This window comes from Hyperolius riggenbachi, chromosome 11 (assembly GCF_040937935.1).
Source record: "Hyperolius riggenbachi isolate aHypRig1 chromosome 11, aHypRig1.pri, whole genome shotgun sequence".
Lineage (NCBI taxonomy): Eukaryota > Metazoa > Chordata > Amphibia > Anura > Hyperoliidae > Hyperolius > Hyperolius riggenbachi.
In genome coordinates, this window is record NC_090656.1 from 118,772,723 (window position 1) to 118,792,054 (window position 19,332).

The 19,332-nt window shown below is 47.3% G+C and overlaps 1 protein-coding gene across 1 annotated transcript in view; it reads left to right on the forward strand.

The window, feature by feature from the left end:
• Nucleotides 1-19,332, forward strand: part of LOC137537858 (mucin-5AC-like) — a 343,296-nt gene that overhangs the window by 190,857 nt on the left and 133,107 nt on the right. The window contains exon 27 of the mRNA XM_068259808.1: nt 2,333-2,461. Coding sequence (XP_068115909.1) covers nt 2,333-2,461 — 129 coding nt within the window. The remainder of the gene's footprint in view (nt 1-2,332; nt 2,462-19,332) is intronic.

Genomic DNA, 19,332 nt, shown 5'->3' on the forward strand with positions numbered 1-19,332 from the left:
CACAACAGGTAGTTAGATGCAGTGAGCTGGGTTCACTCAACACAAAGCTAGGTATATGCAGTGATGAGGTGAATTAAGTAAACACAACAGGTACTGGGTATATGCAGTACTGGGTAGTACAATGTGCAGCTCCCTGTCACACACACAGGTAGTCACTGAATGTGCTGGGCTGCTGGCAGTGGCACACACACTATGAATTAGCAAGGCTGTGCATGCAACAAAAGTGTCAGTTTGACACACAGAAAAAAAAAAGTACAGGATTAGCTCTGAAAAGAGCTGTTGAGGGGTGCTATAAAAGCAATAATTATCAGCCAGGAGCAAGCTAAGCAGCCAAGAATACAATAGAGATATGGGCAGTGGTGCAATGTGAATGCAGAGCAGCACAGGTGTACTCAGGGCCAGTCCCCAAGCCCTAAAGGGAGGATGCAATAAAAACTAGAGCACCTGGCGCTCAGACAACAGACACTCTAATAGTTAAATCCAATTGTGACAAGTCCTGTCAGTGCAGCAAGGTCTGATGTAACAGTTCCAACACAACTCGTGTGGGGAAGCGGCTATGCTTGCTTAGACTTGATAATGTGTCCGGTCATGAGTGAAGATGTATCACAGTACCTTTCTCAGGTGACAAATACTTTCATGCAGAAACCTCTGAGCCTACCGTCCGTGTCAGCGTATATGGATAGTTCCTATTCCGCGCGGCTCTGATCCGAGCTCACGCGAGAAGGCTCACAGCCTCCGTCAACTTCCACCGGCAGTGACGTCACCCTCTGCGTTCCAGTACTATCCTAGGTGGTGTTGGCTCACTTCCTGGGTAGGGATACGCAAGAGGGAAAAAATAGTGCAGACTGCGCCTTGAGTTGGTAACGCTGCGCTATGAAATACACTTACGGACGATTTCTTGGGTTTATTGCATGTAATAAAATATATCCCGATCCGGATTTCGGCCTCACGCCTTCATCAGGGGATCCCCTGATAAAGGCGTGAGGCCGAAATCCGGATCGGGATATATTTTATTACATGCAATAAACCCAAGAAATCGTCCGTAAGTGTATTTCATAGCGCAGCGTTACCAACTCAAGGCGCAGTCTGCACTATTTTTTCCCTCTTGCGTATCCCTACCCAGGAAGTGAGCCAACACCACCTAGGATAGTACTGGAACGCAGAGGGTGACGTCACTGCCGGTGGAAGTTGACGGAGGCTGTGAGCCTTCTCGCGTGAGCTCGGATCCGAGCCGCGCGGAATAGGAACTATCCATATACGCTGACAAGGACGGTAGGATCAGAGGTTTCTGCATGAAAGTATTGGTCACCTGAGAAAGTTACTGTGATACATCTTCACTCATGACCGGACACATTATCAAGTCTAAGCAAGTATAGCCGCTTCCCCACACGAGTTGTGTTGGAACTGTTACATCAGACCTTGCTGCACTGACAGGACTTGTCACAATTGGATTTAACTATTAGAGTGTCTGTTGTCTGAGCGCCTGGTGCTCTAGTTTTTATAAGCAGCCAAGAACCTAACTAATCTGTCCCTAGAAGAACAAGTCTGCAGCAGCTGTCCCTAGTCTGTCTCTAGCAGGCACACGAGTGAGTGTAATGGCCGGCGAGCCAGGGGGAGCTACAGAGCTTAGTGTAGCCTGAATGCTACAATGTGCCTGCTGACTGTGATGCAGAGGGTCAATGTTGACCCTCTTAGTGCATTATGGGGCGAATCGAACTTCCGCAAAAGTTCGCCTGCTGCAGGCGACCGTGAACCACCGAAGTTCGCCGGGAACCGTTCGCCGGCAAACCGTTCGCTACATCTCTAGTGATAGCACAAACTGTTCATAGCACACATTTTATCACAAACGTTACCTGATGTTCGTGTTCGCCCCATACTGGGCAGCACAGTGGTGTAGTGGCCTTGCAGCTCTCCAGAGTCCCTGGTTCAAATCCCGCCAGGGCACTATGTGCACAGAGTTTGTAAGTTCTCGTCAAGTCTAAGTGGGTTTCCTCCAGTCACCCCAGTTTCTTCCCACATCCCCAAAAACATACAGATAAGTTAACTGGTTTCTCCATAAATTGGCCCCAGACTATGATACATACATAGGCATATGACTATGGTAGAGATTAGATTGTGAGCTCCTCTGAGGGACAGTTAAGTGACAAGACAATATACTCTGTACAGCGCTGCAGAAGATGTCAACACTATATAAACACTAAATAATAATAATAATCAGAGTTACTCATGAACTATGAGTACTAAGAGTAAAACAAGTTGAGTGTTTTAGTACTATGTAATGTCTTTACTGTTTTTTAAAATGTTAAACATTGTCCATGCTTGCATTCCACAGCTATATACTGTGACTACTACAATGAAGCTGGAGGATGTGCATGGCATTACAAACCCTGTGGTGATAAATGCCTGAAGACCTGCCAGAATCCAAGTGGAGAATGTCTGTATGAAATGTCAGGTCTTGAAGGTAAAAAAAGAAAATCATTTTTTTACAGAAACCATGGCTCTTCTTACCCATCTGTGCAGCAATACTTGGATGTTATTCTATTTCTAAGCTTCCTCCTGCATAAAGTAACTGATAAATACAACAATTTAAATAGTGGGGGTGGGGTTTCTTTTGGATTCCAAATGGTGAAGGGAAGATTGTTGGGTTTTTGTTGTTGTTTTTTTTACTGTATAATTGGGTGCTCGGATACCTCTTTTTGAAATCCGAATTCATCCGGATAGCTAGAAATCCGGATACGATCGTATATCCGAATTCGAACCATTCCGAAATCCGAATAGATCCCCGGATATCTGAACGGACGAACCCATTATCCGGGTAAATCCGGGTATCCAGGTTGAAAACTGGAACTGGCCTTTAAATTGCTTCCAAACGGTCTTTTATAGTAAATGAAGTAGAGTCTCTCTCTCTCTCTCTCTCTCTATCGGCAGGACCAAATACATTTAGCATTGCCAAAGCAAGACAAAACAAAACTTTAATGTGGGGGGGGGGGGATTGTGGGAATAAGGGAAGGATATAGGTATACAGTCCATAGGAGGGTGGAGGATGTAATGGATGGTATGGGGGGGGATGGGATATATAGTCCATAGGGGAGGGGGGTATAGGCATACAGTCCATAGGGGAGGGGAGCATGGGGTTATACAGTCCATGTGGTATCATGTTCCTCTCAGTTGGTGGCAGGCAGTGATATATCAGGCTGCTATTTGCACACTTTTTTCCTCTTCCACCAGTAGGATATAGAGTTTCCTCTCCTCATCTGTGGAGGTGAAATCTGCGATGTGGGCGGAGAGTCTTTGGAAATGGGCGGACCTCAACGGTGTATATTTGCTGCAGTGTAGCAGGAAGTGGGCCTCATCCTCCAGGACCCCCTGGTCACATTGCCTGCACAGTCTCTCCTCCTGGAGCTTCCATGTCTGTCTGTGTCGTCCTGTCTCTATCTCCAGGTTGTGGGCGCTCAGACGGTACAGGCTCAAGGCCTGTCTGTCTTTGTGGTGGTATAGCCTCTCCAGATATGGAGCCAGTGTGTACTCCCTCTGTAGTGATTGGTAGACAGTGAGTTTCTGGGAGTTCTTTATGTCCCTTCTCCATTCCTCTAGGTATCGGTCCTTGCAGCTTTCTATCATTCTTTTTATTTGGGCTTTTGTCAGCCTGTGTTGGTGGTCTTGGCTGGGCTGGCTGTTGACTCTTTGTTTCAAAGCGCATGGTATGGCCTCACCACCCTGGCTCAGTGAGGCTTTATGGTGGTAAGTGCTGGGGCTGCTGCTCTGTATATGCGCCCAGTATGAGAGCGCCCTCTGCTGGATAGTCAGTAGTGATGGGCGAACAGTGTTCGCCACTGTTCGGGTTCGTCCGGATTTTGGCCTGTTCGGGTTCGGTTCGGCACTCCCCGAACACCTCATGGTGTTCGGGAGGGTGCTCGGGCACGCTGCCCGAACCCGAACAGGCCTTCTTTGTTCGGCCGAACACAGCCGTGTCTGGCCGAACATAGCCCCCTATAGGGTCCCAGCATAAAGGGAGAGCATGCCCCGAGCGCGGGGGGGGTCGGAAATGCCCCCCACCCTTCCCCGCTAAGCTCTCCCTTCTGCCGGTACCCTATAATTAAATTTAAGTGCCCAAAAGTACCTGAGGAGGAGGAGGGCAGGAAGAGGGAAGCCGGAGTTCTTGGGCGCTAGTCCCATCTGGTACTTCCGCCCTCTCTTGACGCACTTCCTGTTTACATTTGAAGTTGCGTCAAGAGTGCGCAGAAGTACCGCGATGACGCGTACGAGGGTACGTGTCATCATGTAGATGAGGCGTACCCTCGTTCGCGTCATCGCTGTACTTCTGCGCCCTCTTGACGCGACTTCAAATGTAAACAGGAAGTGCGTCAAGAGAGGGCGGAAGCACCAGATGGTACTAGTGCCCAAGAACTCCGGCTTCCCTCTTCCTGCCCTCCTCCTCCTCAGGTACTTTTGGGCACTTAAATTTAATTATAGGGTACCGGCAGAAGGGAGAGCTTAGCGGGGAGGGGTGGGGGCATTTCCGACCCCCCCCCCCCGCGCTCGGGGCATGCTCTCCTTTTATGCTGGGACCCTATAGGGGCCCCAAAGGGACATGTTCGGGTTGGGTTCGGGGTTCGGCTCGAACATGCCGAACATCAGGGGCATGTTCGGCCGAACCACACCGAACCCGAACATCCAGATGTTCGCCCAACACTAATAGTCAGCCATAGTGGGAATCTGCCTAGCTCTTCCCGGCAAGCTGAGTTCGAAGTGCTGCGATAGACTTGGAGAAGATACTTGCAGAACTCTAGATGGAAGATTTCTGTTGGGCTGGAGTCCCATTTTGATTGGTCAGGGTAGGTGACCGGGCCCCATACCTCACTGCTATAGAGCATGATTGGGATGATGATGCTGTTGAATATCTTTACCCAGACTCTCACCGGTGGTTTTAGGTGGTAAAGTTGCCTTCTGATGGCATAAAACGTTCTGCAGGCTTTTTCCTTCAGGGCCTCTACCGCTGGTTTAAAGCTCCCCGTTTGGTTAATTTCCAGCCCCAGGTAGGTGTAACTGTTTGTGGTCTCCAGTTGGCAGCCATTTAATATAAATGAGGAGGTGGGCGTTTTTAGATTTTTCCTTTGGAACACCATCACTTTTGTCTTCTTTGGGTTGATGGGCAGTGCCCATGTGGTGCAGAAACTCTCCAGTACTGCCAGGCTGTCCTGTAGGCCCCTTTCTGTTGGGGAGAGCAGCAGGAGATCATCTGCATACAGCAGGAACTTCACCTCCTGGTCTTGCAGGAGGAGGCCTGATGCTGGGGAGGATTCCAGGGCTACAGCCAGTTGGTTAATGAATATGTTAAAGAGCGTTGGGCTCAAACTGCAGCCCTGCTTGACTCCTCGACCCTGCTTGAAGAACGCGCTTCTCTTCCCATCCACTTTCACACTGCATTGGTTCCCAGTATATGAACTCTTGATGACATCATAGATTCTACCTCCTATTACACTTTCTAGGAGTTTTAGGAAAGGGCCTGGGTGCCACACCGAGTCAAACGCCTTCTTAAAATCCACAAAGCAAGTGTGTACTTTGCTGCGTGAGCTGTGGACATGGGTCTTGATAAGGCTGTGCAGTGTGTAGATGTGGTAGGTTGTCCGGTGGTTTGGCATGAACCCAGCTTGGCTTTTGCTGAGTACGTCCTGCTGTGTGAGGAAGGAGAGGATCCTTTTATTGATGATGCTGTTAAACAGTTTCCCCAGTGTACTGCTGACACAGATTCCTCTGTAGTTTGCTGGATCGTATCTGTCCCCATTCTTGTAGATGGGTGTTATGAGGCCTTCACTCCAGGCCTGAGGAAAGGAGCCCTCGCTCAGGATAAGGTTGAATAGTCTTGCGAGTGCCTCATGTATGTCTGGGGGGCTGTATTTGATCATCTCTGGCAGGATGCCATCGGTACCGCTAGCCTTCTTACATTTTTTCAGCTTTGTTCTTTCTCTTATTTCCTCCATTGTGATTGGTGTATCCAGAGGGTTTTGAAAATTCTTGATTATCTCCTCCATGTCCTTCAGCTTTGCGGCTATTTGTTTCTGTTCCTGGGGTTTGGGCATTTTCTGGGATGTCTTTGTAGAGGTCCCTGAAGTAGTGGAGCCAGATGTGGCCATTTTGGATGTGTAGAGGGCTTTTCTTGGGCTTTGTCCCAATGTGGTTCCAGGTCTCCCAGAATGAGTTGTCTTGGAGGGAGTCCTCCAGCTGTTGGAGTTTGTGGGAGATGTGGCTCTGTTTTTTCCGCCTGAGGGTGTCTTTGTATTGTCTCTGTAGGTGGTCATGGGCTTCCCTTAGGTCCTGGTTGTTGGGGTCTCTGTGCTTTTGGTTAGAGGCTGCCCTTAGAGAACTAGGTAGAGCCTTGCACTCACTGTAAAACCATTTTTGGGACTGTTTATTTGTGGATCTTGGTTGGTCTGCTTGAGGCCAGCGAGTACTGCCATGTTATATAAGATGTTGCTGAAGTCCTTCACTGCATGGTTGACACCTTGTTGGTTTGGTTCATATAGGTTGGTATGAAAGTTTGTCAGCAGTTCTTGGATTTTGGCAGTGTTGGTCATGTTGGTGAATTTGATGGCAGACTCTTTGGGCCATTTGAAGGATGGTGGCAGCTTGTAGAGACCGGTCTGGTGAGGTTGCTGTGCGGTTGGTTTATCGGTGGATTTCAGGTACAGCAAGATTTGGTTGTGATCTGACAGGTGTGTTTCAGGGGTGACTATGAGGGCATTGATGTTTATGGGGTCTGTGTCTGTGACAGCATAATCTACCACACTGCTGCCTACATGTGAGTGCATAGTAAATCTCCCAAGAGAGTCACCCCTAGTTCGCCCATTCATTATGTATAGGCTCTGGCACAGGTTCAGCAGGGCTTTCCCACTTTTGTTTACTGTCTTGTCATAGCTATTTCTTGCTGACTGCAACTCTGCATTGGTTCCTGGTAGTAGCTCCTTCCTCCAAGTACTGTATGTATGATTTTCCCTCAGAGGTCAGATAGTCCTTCTCTGTGCCTGTTCTGCCATTGAGGTCTCCATAGATGAGCACTCTGCCCTGAGACTGGAAGTGGCTGGCTTCTCTTTGTAGGACCTCATAGATGTCAGGTTTGTAGTAAGGGGACTCTGTTGGGGGGATGTATGCTGCACACAGGTACATGTCAGACTGAGAGGTGAGGATGGAGCTGTTTATTTTGATCCAGATGTGGCTGTCTCCTCGTTTGATTGCTTTGATGTGCTCTGTAAGCTCCTCCTTATACCAGATTAGTATGCCTCCTGAACGGCGGCCCTGTTTAATGTTCCTGTTTTTTTGGGCAGATATGGAGAATTCCCGGTACCCCATGAGTACAAAAGATTCATCCTCTGCCTGGGTCCATGTCTCCAGGAGGATTTGGATATCAATGTTTTCAAGTCTCTTTTTAAAGTCTGGATCATTTGTTTTGGATCCAAAATCTGAGGCATTCAGCCCTTGGATGTTCCAGCTACTGATGATAAGGGATGTCATTTTGAGTCGGTTTACCTTGTAATGAGCAGAAATTTTCATAGGAGGGGGGGAGGGTAGACACTGTTGTGGGTGTCACCTCAATCTGCTTTGTATGTTGATAAGCAAAGTTCTGATTTCCGCCATGATGCTACCCTCTATTGCTTTGTGTTGCCATTGTGGGGAAGGCAGTTTCCTACATGTTTGCCATGCTTGTGGGCTCTCTCTCTGGTGTTGGGACATTGTGGTTTGCTGTCTGATTGTTGAGTTAGGGCTTTCTTGGAGTCTCTGGGGTCTATTTAGCACCATGTCCTTTAGTTCCTTTGCTAGGCGGCTGACTCCTGGTTTGTCAAGGTGCTTGTTGTTGTACAGATGCTCGGTAGTGATTGTGGTATGCTGTGCCAGTTGTACGTCTGGTGAGGATCTGAGATAGGAGGCCAGCTCTGCATTGATCTGTTTAATTGTCTGGTGAGGAATGTCTTTTCTTGGGAGCAGGGAAGAGAGGATAATCTTTGTACTGGGGAATTTCTGCTGTGCCCTTTTAACCAGTTGTGACAATTTGTATGTGATGGTTTCTTGGTCTGTGGTGTTTTCTTGTATAATGTCATTGGTGCCGGTGTGCAGGATGAGATGTTTTGGGTCGGTGAAAAAGGCTCATTAATGACCTGTGTTACTTGTTCAATAGTTGAAGTGATGATTTTGATGGCATGCATCCCTGGAAAGAGTCTCTTTATGTCCAGGTATTTTCCATTAGTCTATAACCAGCACAATGTCAGGACTGCGATGTTTATAGGAGCCATTTGCTTGGTGTTTAGGCTTGAGCTGTGGGTTGTTGGATGAGGCTGTGTTGGCAGTATTTGGAGAGGGGTCTGGATGGCTGTGATTGTCACTGGTCTCTTGGGTGATTATTGCATCCTGTGTTTTGTGCGGAGCACTGTCTTTGGTCGGCATAGGTTTTGTGGGGGCTTTTGTGCTTTTTGTTGTCTCCTCTAACTTTTGTGGCTGTTTTAATATTTTTAATTTCCTCTTTAAGTTGTGAGCTTTCCTCCTGTAGTTTTTGTAGGGACATGTTGATATCATTCAAGGCTGCAGTGTGCTCAGCTTTCATCCTGGGTATTTCTTCTCTCAGTTGATCATTTGCATTTTTCATACCTTGGCTGCTTTTAGTTTCTTCCCTGAAAAGAGTGAAGTCTCTTTCTAATTGGGACAGACAGTCTCTGAGAGTCTCCAGGGAGGGGTGTGAGAAGCCTGGTGTCTGGTCTCTGGATGGGGGCTGTTTCTGTTATGTTGGAGTTTGGTCCTCAGCCTTCTCTCTGGGAACAGTCCTTGCAGATGATTTACGACCATTGTTTGTGTTGACAGAGTTTGTCTGGTTTTCTTTAAAGTTAATTGCAAGTCTTTCAATATCAGGATAAAGCTTTTCAAATATATTTAAGTAACGTTCTGCCCCCTGGATCAAGACACTGCCATTGTGGTATACAGTTACTGTAAGTGTAGTAACATCTGGGTCCTCCTTGTCTTTTATTCTGATTTGTCTCCCATTCGTGATACCATTTTTTGTAATGCTTTTTTCAAATTTTTCACAAATGGCAGTATGCCAGGCTTGGGTGTCATGTGTAAAAAATATCAGGTTTGTTCTTACTCTAGGGTTAGAGAAATAGTCAGCAGAGTCTCTGGCATGCTTTTAGCTATCATCAATCTTTCTTCTTTCTTTGCATCATTGCTTGTATTGCCAGGAGAGTAAACGATCTCCCAAGTGCCAAACCACCTGCTGCTAGATGTGCTGGGCTTATCTGCATCCTGGCTTGCCTTTTGATCTGCTGGCTCCAAGGTTTCCATTGTGAATCCCTTGATAAACTTTTTCTTAATTCTATAAGTAATATTCAGCAGAAATGCCCTTACCTTGTTTTCTGCAGGTTCGGTCAGTTCTGGGGTTACTCTCTGCTGGTGTTAGGATCTGTTGGTTGGCTGAAGCTGGCTGCTGCTGCTTGTTGCTTTTCCTCTGAGTGACACAGCTTGTTTATCCTTTTATAGGTGGTTATCTTCTCCATTCAGAGCATTTGCTTTTTAATCTTTAGTCTTTTTATTCTTTAGACTTCCATAGGCTCCTCTGGTTTCCATGTTATGTCTTGGTCTTGGCTGTGTCTTGGTTGTATCCTTTGTATCCATTCACAGGAATGCTCGGATACTCCTTTTTAAAATCCGAATTTATTCGGATCTGGATACCCAGATATCCAGATCTGAATCGGATATCCGAATCCAAACGTTTCAGAATCTCTCTCTCTCTCTCTCTCTCTCTCTCTCTCTCTCCTTTGGCTTCTGCTCAGATATCGGAACTAAGTATCCGCCCGGATTTCGGATTTTAGATGGGAAATCCGAGTTTGCTCTGATAGTCTGTTTAGATTTTAAAAAATATCCAAATTGCTATTAAAAGTTCGAATGGTGGAAAAAGTTTGGATTATCTGGGTAACTCGGATATCCGAAATCTTGCTGAGCAGCACTGATTTTAGTGGCGTAATTGCTAGTGGCAGTGGCAGACTGGCAGCAGAAGATATAGTTCTGTGTGGACCCTGGCGGTGGTGGGTAACACAGACAGGAGCAGCAAGAGGAGTAGGTAGATGCAGCTATTGTAGTGGCGTAATACCTGGTGGCAGTGGCAGACTGGCAGCGGAAGATATAGTTCTGTGTGGACCCTGGTGGTGGTGGGTAACACAGAAAGGAGCAGCAGGAGGAGTAGATGCAGCTATTGCAGTGGCGTGATAGCTGGTGGTGGCAGACTGGCAGTGGCAGCAGAAGATTTGTTCTGTGTGGACCCTGGTGGTGGGAAACACAGGCGGAGACAGCAGGAAGAGTAGGTAGATGCACCCTCTCAGTGGGAGCAGCACCGGCAGCAGGAGACAGGAGGAGGAGAAGAAGTATAACGTGTGGCAGGCAGCATAGGTATTCCACCATGGCACCTAGTGTGGCTACCACGGCACAGTTAAAACATAACAAATGAGAGGTTCCAGGAAGCGGTCGTATTGCCACAGTTGGGGCCTCCCCACAACTCGGACAGCGCAGTTTTCATCCCAGACACCTCCAAAAAAATTACACAGCAATTGTGTTTTGTATTACATATATGTTAGGTGGTAGCAGCAGCAGTGGCCTGTGGCACCCTGGCGGTGGGAGCAGCACAGGCAGCAGGAGACAGGAGGAGGAAAGGAGTTTAACATATGGCAGGCAGCATAGATATTCCACCATTGCACCTAGTGTTGGTACCACGGCTGTAAAAAAATTGTGAACCAGGCTTATTAGTCCAGACGGAGCCAGGAGATTGTGATGGTAAAGTGTGGTAAGGCAGTGATCATGATTCCCAGCCACTTCAAATCCCCAACTTGTCAACAACAGTGGCCAGGAACTCACCAACCACTTAAGCCTGGTTGATTTTGAGAAACGTCAATCTGTCCACAGACTAGGTGGACAGACGAGAGCGCTTTTCGGTCAGCACGCCACCGGCCGCACCTTTCTGACAGCACGCTGGAAGGTGGGCAGGACAACACTTCCAGGGCGTACTGCATCAGCTCGCTCCAGATATCAAGGCGCTTGACCCAGTACTCCAAGGGGTCCACAGGGGTGTCGGTGTCAAGCCCACTCTAGGACCCCATGTAGTCTGCCACCATCCGGCTCAGGCGCTGGTTCTGGCTTTGAGAGCCAGATGCTGCTGCAGGCACCTCCTCTGTCGGCAGCTGTACCGGCGTGACGTAGAGCACCTTTGTCAGAGACAGCAGGTTAGTTGGGCATTTGCTGCTGCTGGACGACGCAGGCATCTGCTGCTGTGCTGGCTGGACTGTGACAGCTCTCTGCTGACAGCTCTCTGCTGACACATCATCGTCACCCCCAAAGCCGACAGTGCTGTCCTCCTCCTCATATGACCCCTGAGCCTCCTCCTGCTCTCTCCACCCCCGCACCAGTGCAGCTGCACTCGGCTGTGCCCCCTCATCTTCAAGGTCAGGGACCTCCAACTCCTCCAACTCCAAGTCCTCCCCCTCCTCCTCCTGCCACACAGAGGTGGACTGTGCAGGTGCCTGCTGCTCCTGCTGGATCAAGGCTGTCTCTCCCACTTCCAGCAGAGCAAAGAGGGCCTTGTACAGCATGCACACCATGGTCACCCACTTACACAGTGACGCACGGTCCCGACTGACTATGTTGGTAGCCTCCAGGACGGGAGCCAGCACCAAGCACACCTACTGCATTTTTCCCCAATCAGCACTTGGGATGATGTCCGGGAGGTGGGTGGTGCCGGTACCGGACAAGGTGGCAGCAACGGTGGCATTGGCCTGGTACTGGTTGACAGCCTGCCTCTGTTCAACCAGACAGTCCAACTTGGCCAGGGTGGAATTCCAATGTGTTGGAACGTCGATGATCAGACGGTGCCGTGGCAGGTTGAGCTTGTCCTGCTCGCTTTGTAGGGATGCTAAGGCACCACCCGAGCGGCGGAAATGACCCAACGATTTTCTGGCCTCTCTCAAAAGAGAGTGCATCCCTTGGTAGGTGCGCAGAAAGTTCTGCATTGGCTGCCGTGAGATTGTTCTTCCCCAGGCTGATCATCTCCAGCAGCGCTTGGCAGTGGTGGGCCTTCACGCTGCTGCTGAGGCGGGAGTGTTTGGCGCCGGGTTTGCCGGAGGATGGAACCGGATCAGAGAAACCTGCTGCACTTCCCCTGACCCTGCTGCGCGGTGGCACCACCCACTGGTTTGCTGCTGTGCCCGATGCTGCTGTCCCCTCCTCACCCCCTTCCACCAAACTGACCCAGTGTGCCGTAAAGGACAGATAACGGCCTGTCCCGAACTGGCTGCTCCATGAGTCCATGGTCACATGGACCCGCTCACCCACCGCATGATCAAGCCCATGTTCCACATTGGCCATCGCGAAGTGGTGCAGTGCTGGGATGGCCGTGCGTGCAAAGTAGTGCCGGCTGGGGATTGGCCAAACCGGCTCTGCATACTGCAGGAGCACACACATCTAGCTCCCCTCCTGCACAAATGAGTACGGGAGGAGCTGGGAGGACATGACCCGTGCAAGCAAACCATTCAGCTGACGGATGCGACGGCTGCTGGGAGGCTGAGCCCTGACCAGGAAGAACTCGCTCAAAAGGGTCTGGTGGCATTTTTGGCTTGCACAGGAAGCCGAGGAGGGAGCAGAGGAGACCACTGAGGACTGGCTGCCTGAACAGGCCTCAGTGTCGGCAGGAGTGGCAGAGGGGGTTCTGCTGGTGCTACGAGTCTGAGCACTGCCAGCGCCAGCTTCCTTCAGCCTCTTGAACTCCTCATGCTCAACATAAGGTTTCTTGGCCAGATTGGTTATGAAGCTGGAGGTGCCATAGTTGGAGGGGTTACAACCTCTGCTCAGCTTCACATAGCACACGTTACAAGTGGCAAACTTGCTGTCCACCAAGGGTAAATTAAAAAAACTGCCAGATTGGGGATAAAAATGTTCCCTTACGCCCTGAATGGGATGCTGCTGCTTTTCTCCCTGTGGTGGTTGGGGCCTGGGGTTGAGTGGTGCGGCTGGTGATAGTGGCAGAAGATGAAGCAGCAGGCTGTGGGTTCCGCATTCCACTGCTGCTCCTTCCAATGTCTGCGATGCTGATCATCCATGCCAGACCCACCGACGCATCCTTCTCCTCAGACTCAGAGCTATCATCCCCCTCCTGTGGATAGTAGTCACGGTCCTTCATCTCATCATCATTATCATCATACTCCCCCTCCTCAAACAACTGCTGGGATGATGACCCCCCAAACTCCTCTTCTGCTGACACATCATGCAAGGACCCACCCCCTCCCCCCACAACAACCACCGTCACCATCTGTGACTCCTCCAAATAGCCCATTGTGCCCAAAATATCCTCTTTCTCAAAGTCTCTGGTAACAGCCCTTATTGCGCTCGCGGTGCCTGGAGTAAAGAGCGTGCTGACTGAGGGTAGGCTGTCCGCTGGGGTCGACATGATGACCCGCGATGAGTTCTCAGGCACTGCTGGGTGGCTGCTGCTGCTCCTGTGAACAGGAGTGGTGGTGGGGATGGAGGTGTCTGTTGTACAGCTGGTGGTGGCCTGCTCATCGACCATCAGCTCCATCACAGGCTCAGCGTCATTGCAGAAATCGGTAGTAAGCGAACACAGTACTACTCTAACAACTAACTAGCACTGCAGTACTAACTACACAATAACACAGTAATCCTATTCCCTAACCTATACTGTAGCTAAGGCTAATAGCAGGCCAGCAGCAGGCCTGGCCTGTGTGCACAGCACACACAGACACAGACAGGGCCTAACTAGCAGCTGCTGCAGCACAGGGTCTGACTTTCACACACACTAACTAAAATCAAAATACAAGCTAGCTAACTAAAAAACAATAAGAGTGGTATAGTACAGGTGCTAATGTGCAAAAACGCTAGGTTTTATCACAGTATAAAGCACTTGCTTAGCCAAACAGCACTGGAGATGTCTCTCAGTGAGCAGTCACAAGCAAGGATGAGTTCCTCAACAAGGCCGCTACTTTATATACAGGAGGGGCTGGCCAGGGTTCCCCTCTGTGATCGGTTGCTAGTGCTTCTGCTGGGAGCCTGTCAGAATCTCATATTAATGTAGAGAACTGATCATCCCTCTTGCCCAAATCGTATACAAATGTTAAATGTTTTGCAGATTATTTGAGTGAATTTCAAGATTAGTGAGTATGAATAGAAACAGAATTAGGTATTGTAATTTACAGTATTATTGTTGGAGGTGAGCTGTTTATTTCTACAAGGTTAAGAATGAAGAAATGTTCACGTGTTATGCAGAGTATTGTTGTGTTAGTAAGTTTAACCATCTAAGGTCAAGATATACACTGCTTAAGCTAAGCCTATTTTATACGCAAGATGTTAATCACATAGTGTTAACACATAGCTAATAAGCTGATCAATAATATACACTTTATTTCAGATTGTATAAAAACAGTTAGGCCATAAGCCTTGTGTCGGCCTCTACCACTTATAACCATAGGGGGCATCTCTTCTGCCTGCTACTAACACTTATAACCACAAGTGGCCTTTATAGAACTCTATCTAAAAATAAAAATGAAATCATACCTGTATTTATAGAGATGTTATAAACAATTAAGTCATAGTTTGGAAATTCCCTTATATCATTTCTTGGGAGAAATTCTCTATAAAAAGAGTTTTCAGGCTGTATATTTATTCATTGCCTGATGCCCTAGCTCAGTGGTGCTCAACCTTTTTTGGCCCGAGGGCCGAACTTCAAATCAAGAAAAATCTCGAGGGCCGGAACATATGCATACAAAATTTGGATGTAAAACTTTTAGCGTTTTTCTAGTAACAGTTAACATGGTGTTGGAAATGGAAAGAAAACGACAATATAAGAATTGTTGTACTCACCATTTGATGCACATTTTCTTAAAGAGAAGTTTGCGGCTGCTTGGGTGTATGCACAGGGCAGATTAATGCAGCAATGGTATCAGAGTGGCCTGTAGTGTGCTGGCTGAGGCTGTCAGCTCTGCTGAGGAGGAACAGAGGCCTAATTACCCACACGTGGCCTGTAGTGTGCTGGCTGAGGAGGCTGTCAGCTCTGTGTGGGGCTGAGGAGGCCTGTCAGCTCTGTGTGGGGCTGAGGAGGCTGTCACAGCGTGTGCCCCGGTGTCTGCCCGCGGTGTCCTGCGGAGGAGGAGAGGATCGGGTGGTATTATGTAGTATGGCACTTGGCGGGACGCGCATACACCAGCGTGTGCTCGTATTCAGCCCCGGGTAGCGCTGGGATAGTTAGAAAGCCTTGCTCATTGGTTACTGCAGGAACCTTACTCCAATAGGAATTAGGCTGATTCCTATGGGAGGAAGGTTCCTGCAGTAACTAATGAGCGAGGCTTTCTGACTATCCCAGCGCTACCCGGGGCTGAATACGAGCACACGCTGGTGTATGCGCATCTCGCCGAGTGCCGATACTACGCAATACCACCCGATCCTCTCCCCCTCCACAGGCAGACACCGCGCGGGCCACAGAAACTGGCTTCGCGGGCCACAAATGGCCCGCGGGCCGTAGGTTGGGCACGGCTGCCCTAGCTGATTGAAACATCCTAGGCCGACGTTTATCCTTCTCACAGACGTGATTCTGAAACCCAAGAGAGGTAATATGCAATTATTCTTGGTGAATTCTTTGACAATTAGTCTATGCAAAAGTTAAAGACTTGTCTTTTTAAACTTCAGCAGTTTTTTGAGTTTTAGATAACTTTTTTCTATGTTATAAGTTTTATTATTCAAACGCAATTGCAAGCTTAGAAGCAATTATCAAGCTTTGATGGATTAAGATATATCTACTTGAAGTTCTTTATATAAGAATAGAACTTCATAAATCATCTTTTAAGGATAAAGCTATATTGTGTGTAACATACACTGTTCAATCTAGAGACAACAATTATCGATGAAGGATAAAAGCTACAGCAGAATATTTGCTATATTGAAATGGACTCTTTTAACTAAAGGAACTTTGAAAATGTATTTTTGGATAAAAATGTATTTTTTGGATGAATTGACAACAACTGGAGAGATGTATATTCCTGTATATAAATGCTTTATCTATTTTTCTTAACAAGATAATTTTATAAAATTCAACAGCTGAGTGTTGCGTTTTTCTTTCAGAGGTAAAACTGTTAACCTATAAATATTCTGTTTATAGTGAGCACGCACCCACTTCTGTCTAATTTTGGTTATGACACTTTAAAGGCTGGTCCTTTACTGAGTTGGTAATCATTTTAAGCAGATATCGATCAGATATTTGACAAGCCCTCTGATTGGCTCAATGACGTCATGGACGTCATCTCCGTGGTTACACTATCCGGATCCGGGTACCCGTACTAGGTATCCGAATTGCTAGTCCAGATACCGCATTCCGGATTTGGCCAACTATCCAGAATCCGGATCCGAGGTCGGATAGCTGAAAAAGTTCAGGTAATCCGGGTAGTTTGGGTATCTGGAATCCGGATGAGCACCACTGAGTATAATCTCCTTTATGCAAAAAGCTTCTAAAGCCTAATCGTAAATCATCATTTAGCTTCCTTTTATCCTTTTGGGGCCTCTGTTCTCCTGCATGATCATAAATCATGTAATTTTAAACCTTCCTAATTGGTCCAGGTTTTTAGGGTTTGCAGGCTCCTCCTCTGCCCTGTCTTTGCCTTTTGCAGCGGGTCTGGGGACATTTTTATCAAATAACCTGTTTCTTCTTCACTGGAGAACAACCACCCAGGAAAAAGCACTGTTCTTGTACTAGGTACAGACTATTTATTTTCACACAAGTAGCTAGTAGTGATGTCACGAACCTCCAATTTTCAGTTCGCGAACCCTGTTCGCGAACTTTTGCGGAAGGTTCGGTTCGCGCGAACTTTCGCGAACCGCAATAGACTTCAATAAGGAGGCGAACTTTAAATTTTAGAAAAATTTGTACCGGCTGGAAAAATGATAGAAAACATGTTTCAAGGGTTCTAATACCTGGAGGAAGACATGATTGAGTGAAATACACATCAAAAGTCCCAGGCAAACATCTAGATTTCACATAAACCCATATTTTAAGGTCACAAATCTCATGCAATGTTCAATTACAGGCCTACACTGCTTTACAACATCAGACAGTGTATCCCTCTCTCCCTCCTCCTGGAGGGAGGAGGGACTCATCTTCCAGGAAATTGTAGAATTTCAAAAGTCAGCTTGCATACCGTGGCTGGGAATTGAACCCAGGTCTCAGTGTGTGGTAGGTATCTGACTTAACCCCTATACCACCAACCACACTACATGCTGAAGCCAGCCTAGCATGTACCATTATGATCAATCCAAGAGACCAAGTAGCGTGCTTAAGGATTTGTAGTATTTCAAAAGCCAGCTTACATACCATGGCTGGGAATTGAACCCAGGTCTCAGTGTGTGGTAGGTATCTGACTTAACCACTATATCACCAACCACACTACATGCTAAAGCCAGCCTAGCATGTACCATTATGATCAATCCAAGAGAAAAAGTAGCATGCTTAAGGATTTGTAGAATTTCAAAAGCCAGCTTACATACCATGGCTGGGAATTTAACCCAGGTCTCAGTGTGTGGTAGGTATCTGACTTAACCCCCATAAAACCAACCACACTACATGCTGAAGCCAGTCTAGCATGTACCATTATGATCAGTCCAAGAGAAAAAGTAGCGTGCTTAACCCTTTCGCGTTCCGTCATTTTCACTTGAGCAATGTTCACCTCTCATTGATTAGCCTATAACTTTATCACTACTTATCACAATGAACTGATCTATATCTTGTTTTTTCTGCCACCAATTAGGCTTTCTTTTGGTGGTACATTTTGCTAAGAGCCACTTTACTGTAAATGCATTTTAACAGGAAGAATAAGAAAAAAACGGAAAAAATGCATTATTTCTCAGTTTTCAGCCATTATAGTTTTAAAATAATACATGCCTCCATAATTAAAACTCACGTAGTGTATTTGCCCATATGTCCCGGTTATTACACCGTTAAAATTATGTCCCTATCACAATGTAGGGCGACAATGTTTTATTTGGAAATAAAGGTGCATTTTTTCCGTTTCGCATCTATCACTATTTACAAGTTTAAAATAAAAAAAATATAGAAATATTTCATCTTTACATTGATATTTAAAAAGTTTAGACCCTTAGGTAAATATTTACATGTTTTTTTTTTTATTGTAATTTTTTTTTTTATATTAAACATTTTATTTGGGTATTTTTGGGAGGGTGGGATGTAAACAATAGTTTTATAATGTAAATGTGTCTTGAGTTTTATTTTTTTTACTTTTAGTTGTAGTTTTTCTTTTTGTCCACAAGATGGCAGCCATGAGTTTGTTTACATGACGTCACTCTAAGCGTAACATACGCTTAGAGAGATGCATGGGGGAGGCAACAGCCAGAAAAAGCTAAGCTTCCGAGAGAAGCTGTCGCTTTTTCAGCGGGGGAGAGGAATCAGTGATCGGGCACCATAGCCCGATTCACTGATTGCCTGGATAACGAACCGCGGGCCGGGAGCGTGCATGGTTCCTGGACATAGTTTCTACGTCCAGGAACTAAAATGGGTTAAGGATTTGTAGTATTTCAAAAGCCAGCTTACATACCATGGCTGGGGATTGAACCCAGGCTGGGCTGGGAATTGAACCCAGGTCTCAGTGTGTGGTAGGTATCTGACTTAACCCCTATACCACCAACGACACTACATGCTGAAGCCAGCCTAGCATGTACCATTATGATCAATCCAAGAGAAAAAAGTAGCATGCTTAAGGATTTGTAGAATCTCAAAAGCCAGCTTACATACCGTGTCTGGGAATTGAACCCAGTCTCAGTGTGTGGTAGGTATCTGACTTAACCCCTATACCACAAACACTGGTCCACATGACAGCCCAGGGGCCCCAGGTCTCTCTCACTCGCTGGGGCCCCCAAACCACCATGCGACACCTAGAGGGAAGTGTGGGCAAGCCCTGGACCTCTCACCTCCAGGGAACTCACCCCACCACCTCGAAACTGAATGCCAACTGCACAAAAACACAATTGCTAACTTCCAGCTAGAGCAATATCCTGCCTCTATCTGGCCAGCAGACGCCAGTCAGCCAATCAGGTGTACTGTCATACACCCTTTGCCTGCTGTACCGAATCTAGCAGGAATTACATAAATTAGCATTCAGGTGGGAGGCTTCGGTTGGACGCAATCGTGAATTGCATCGTTTACAGGGACGCCTCGTGTAGGCACATCTCCCACACGGTCCCATCCCTAACCACTCACCTGTCAACTGCATCCTAGAAGCTGCAAAAAAGAAATTTAAA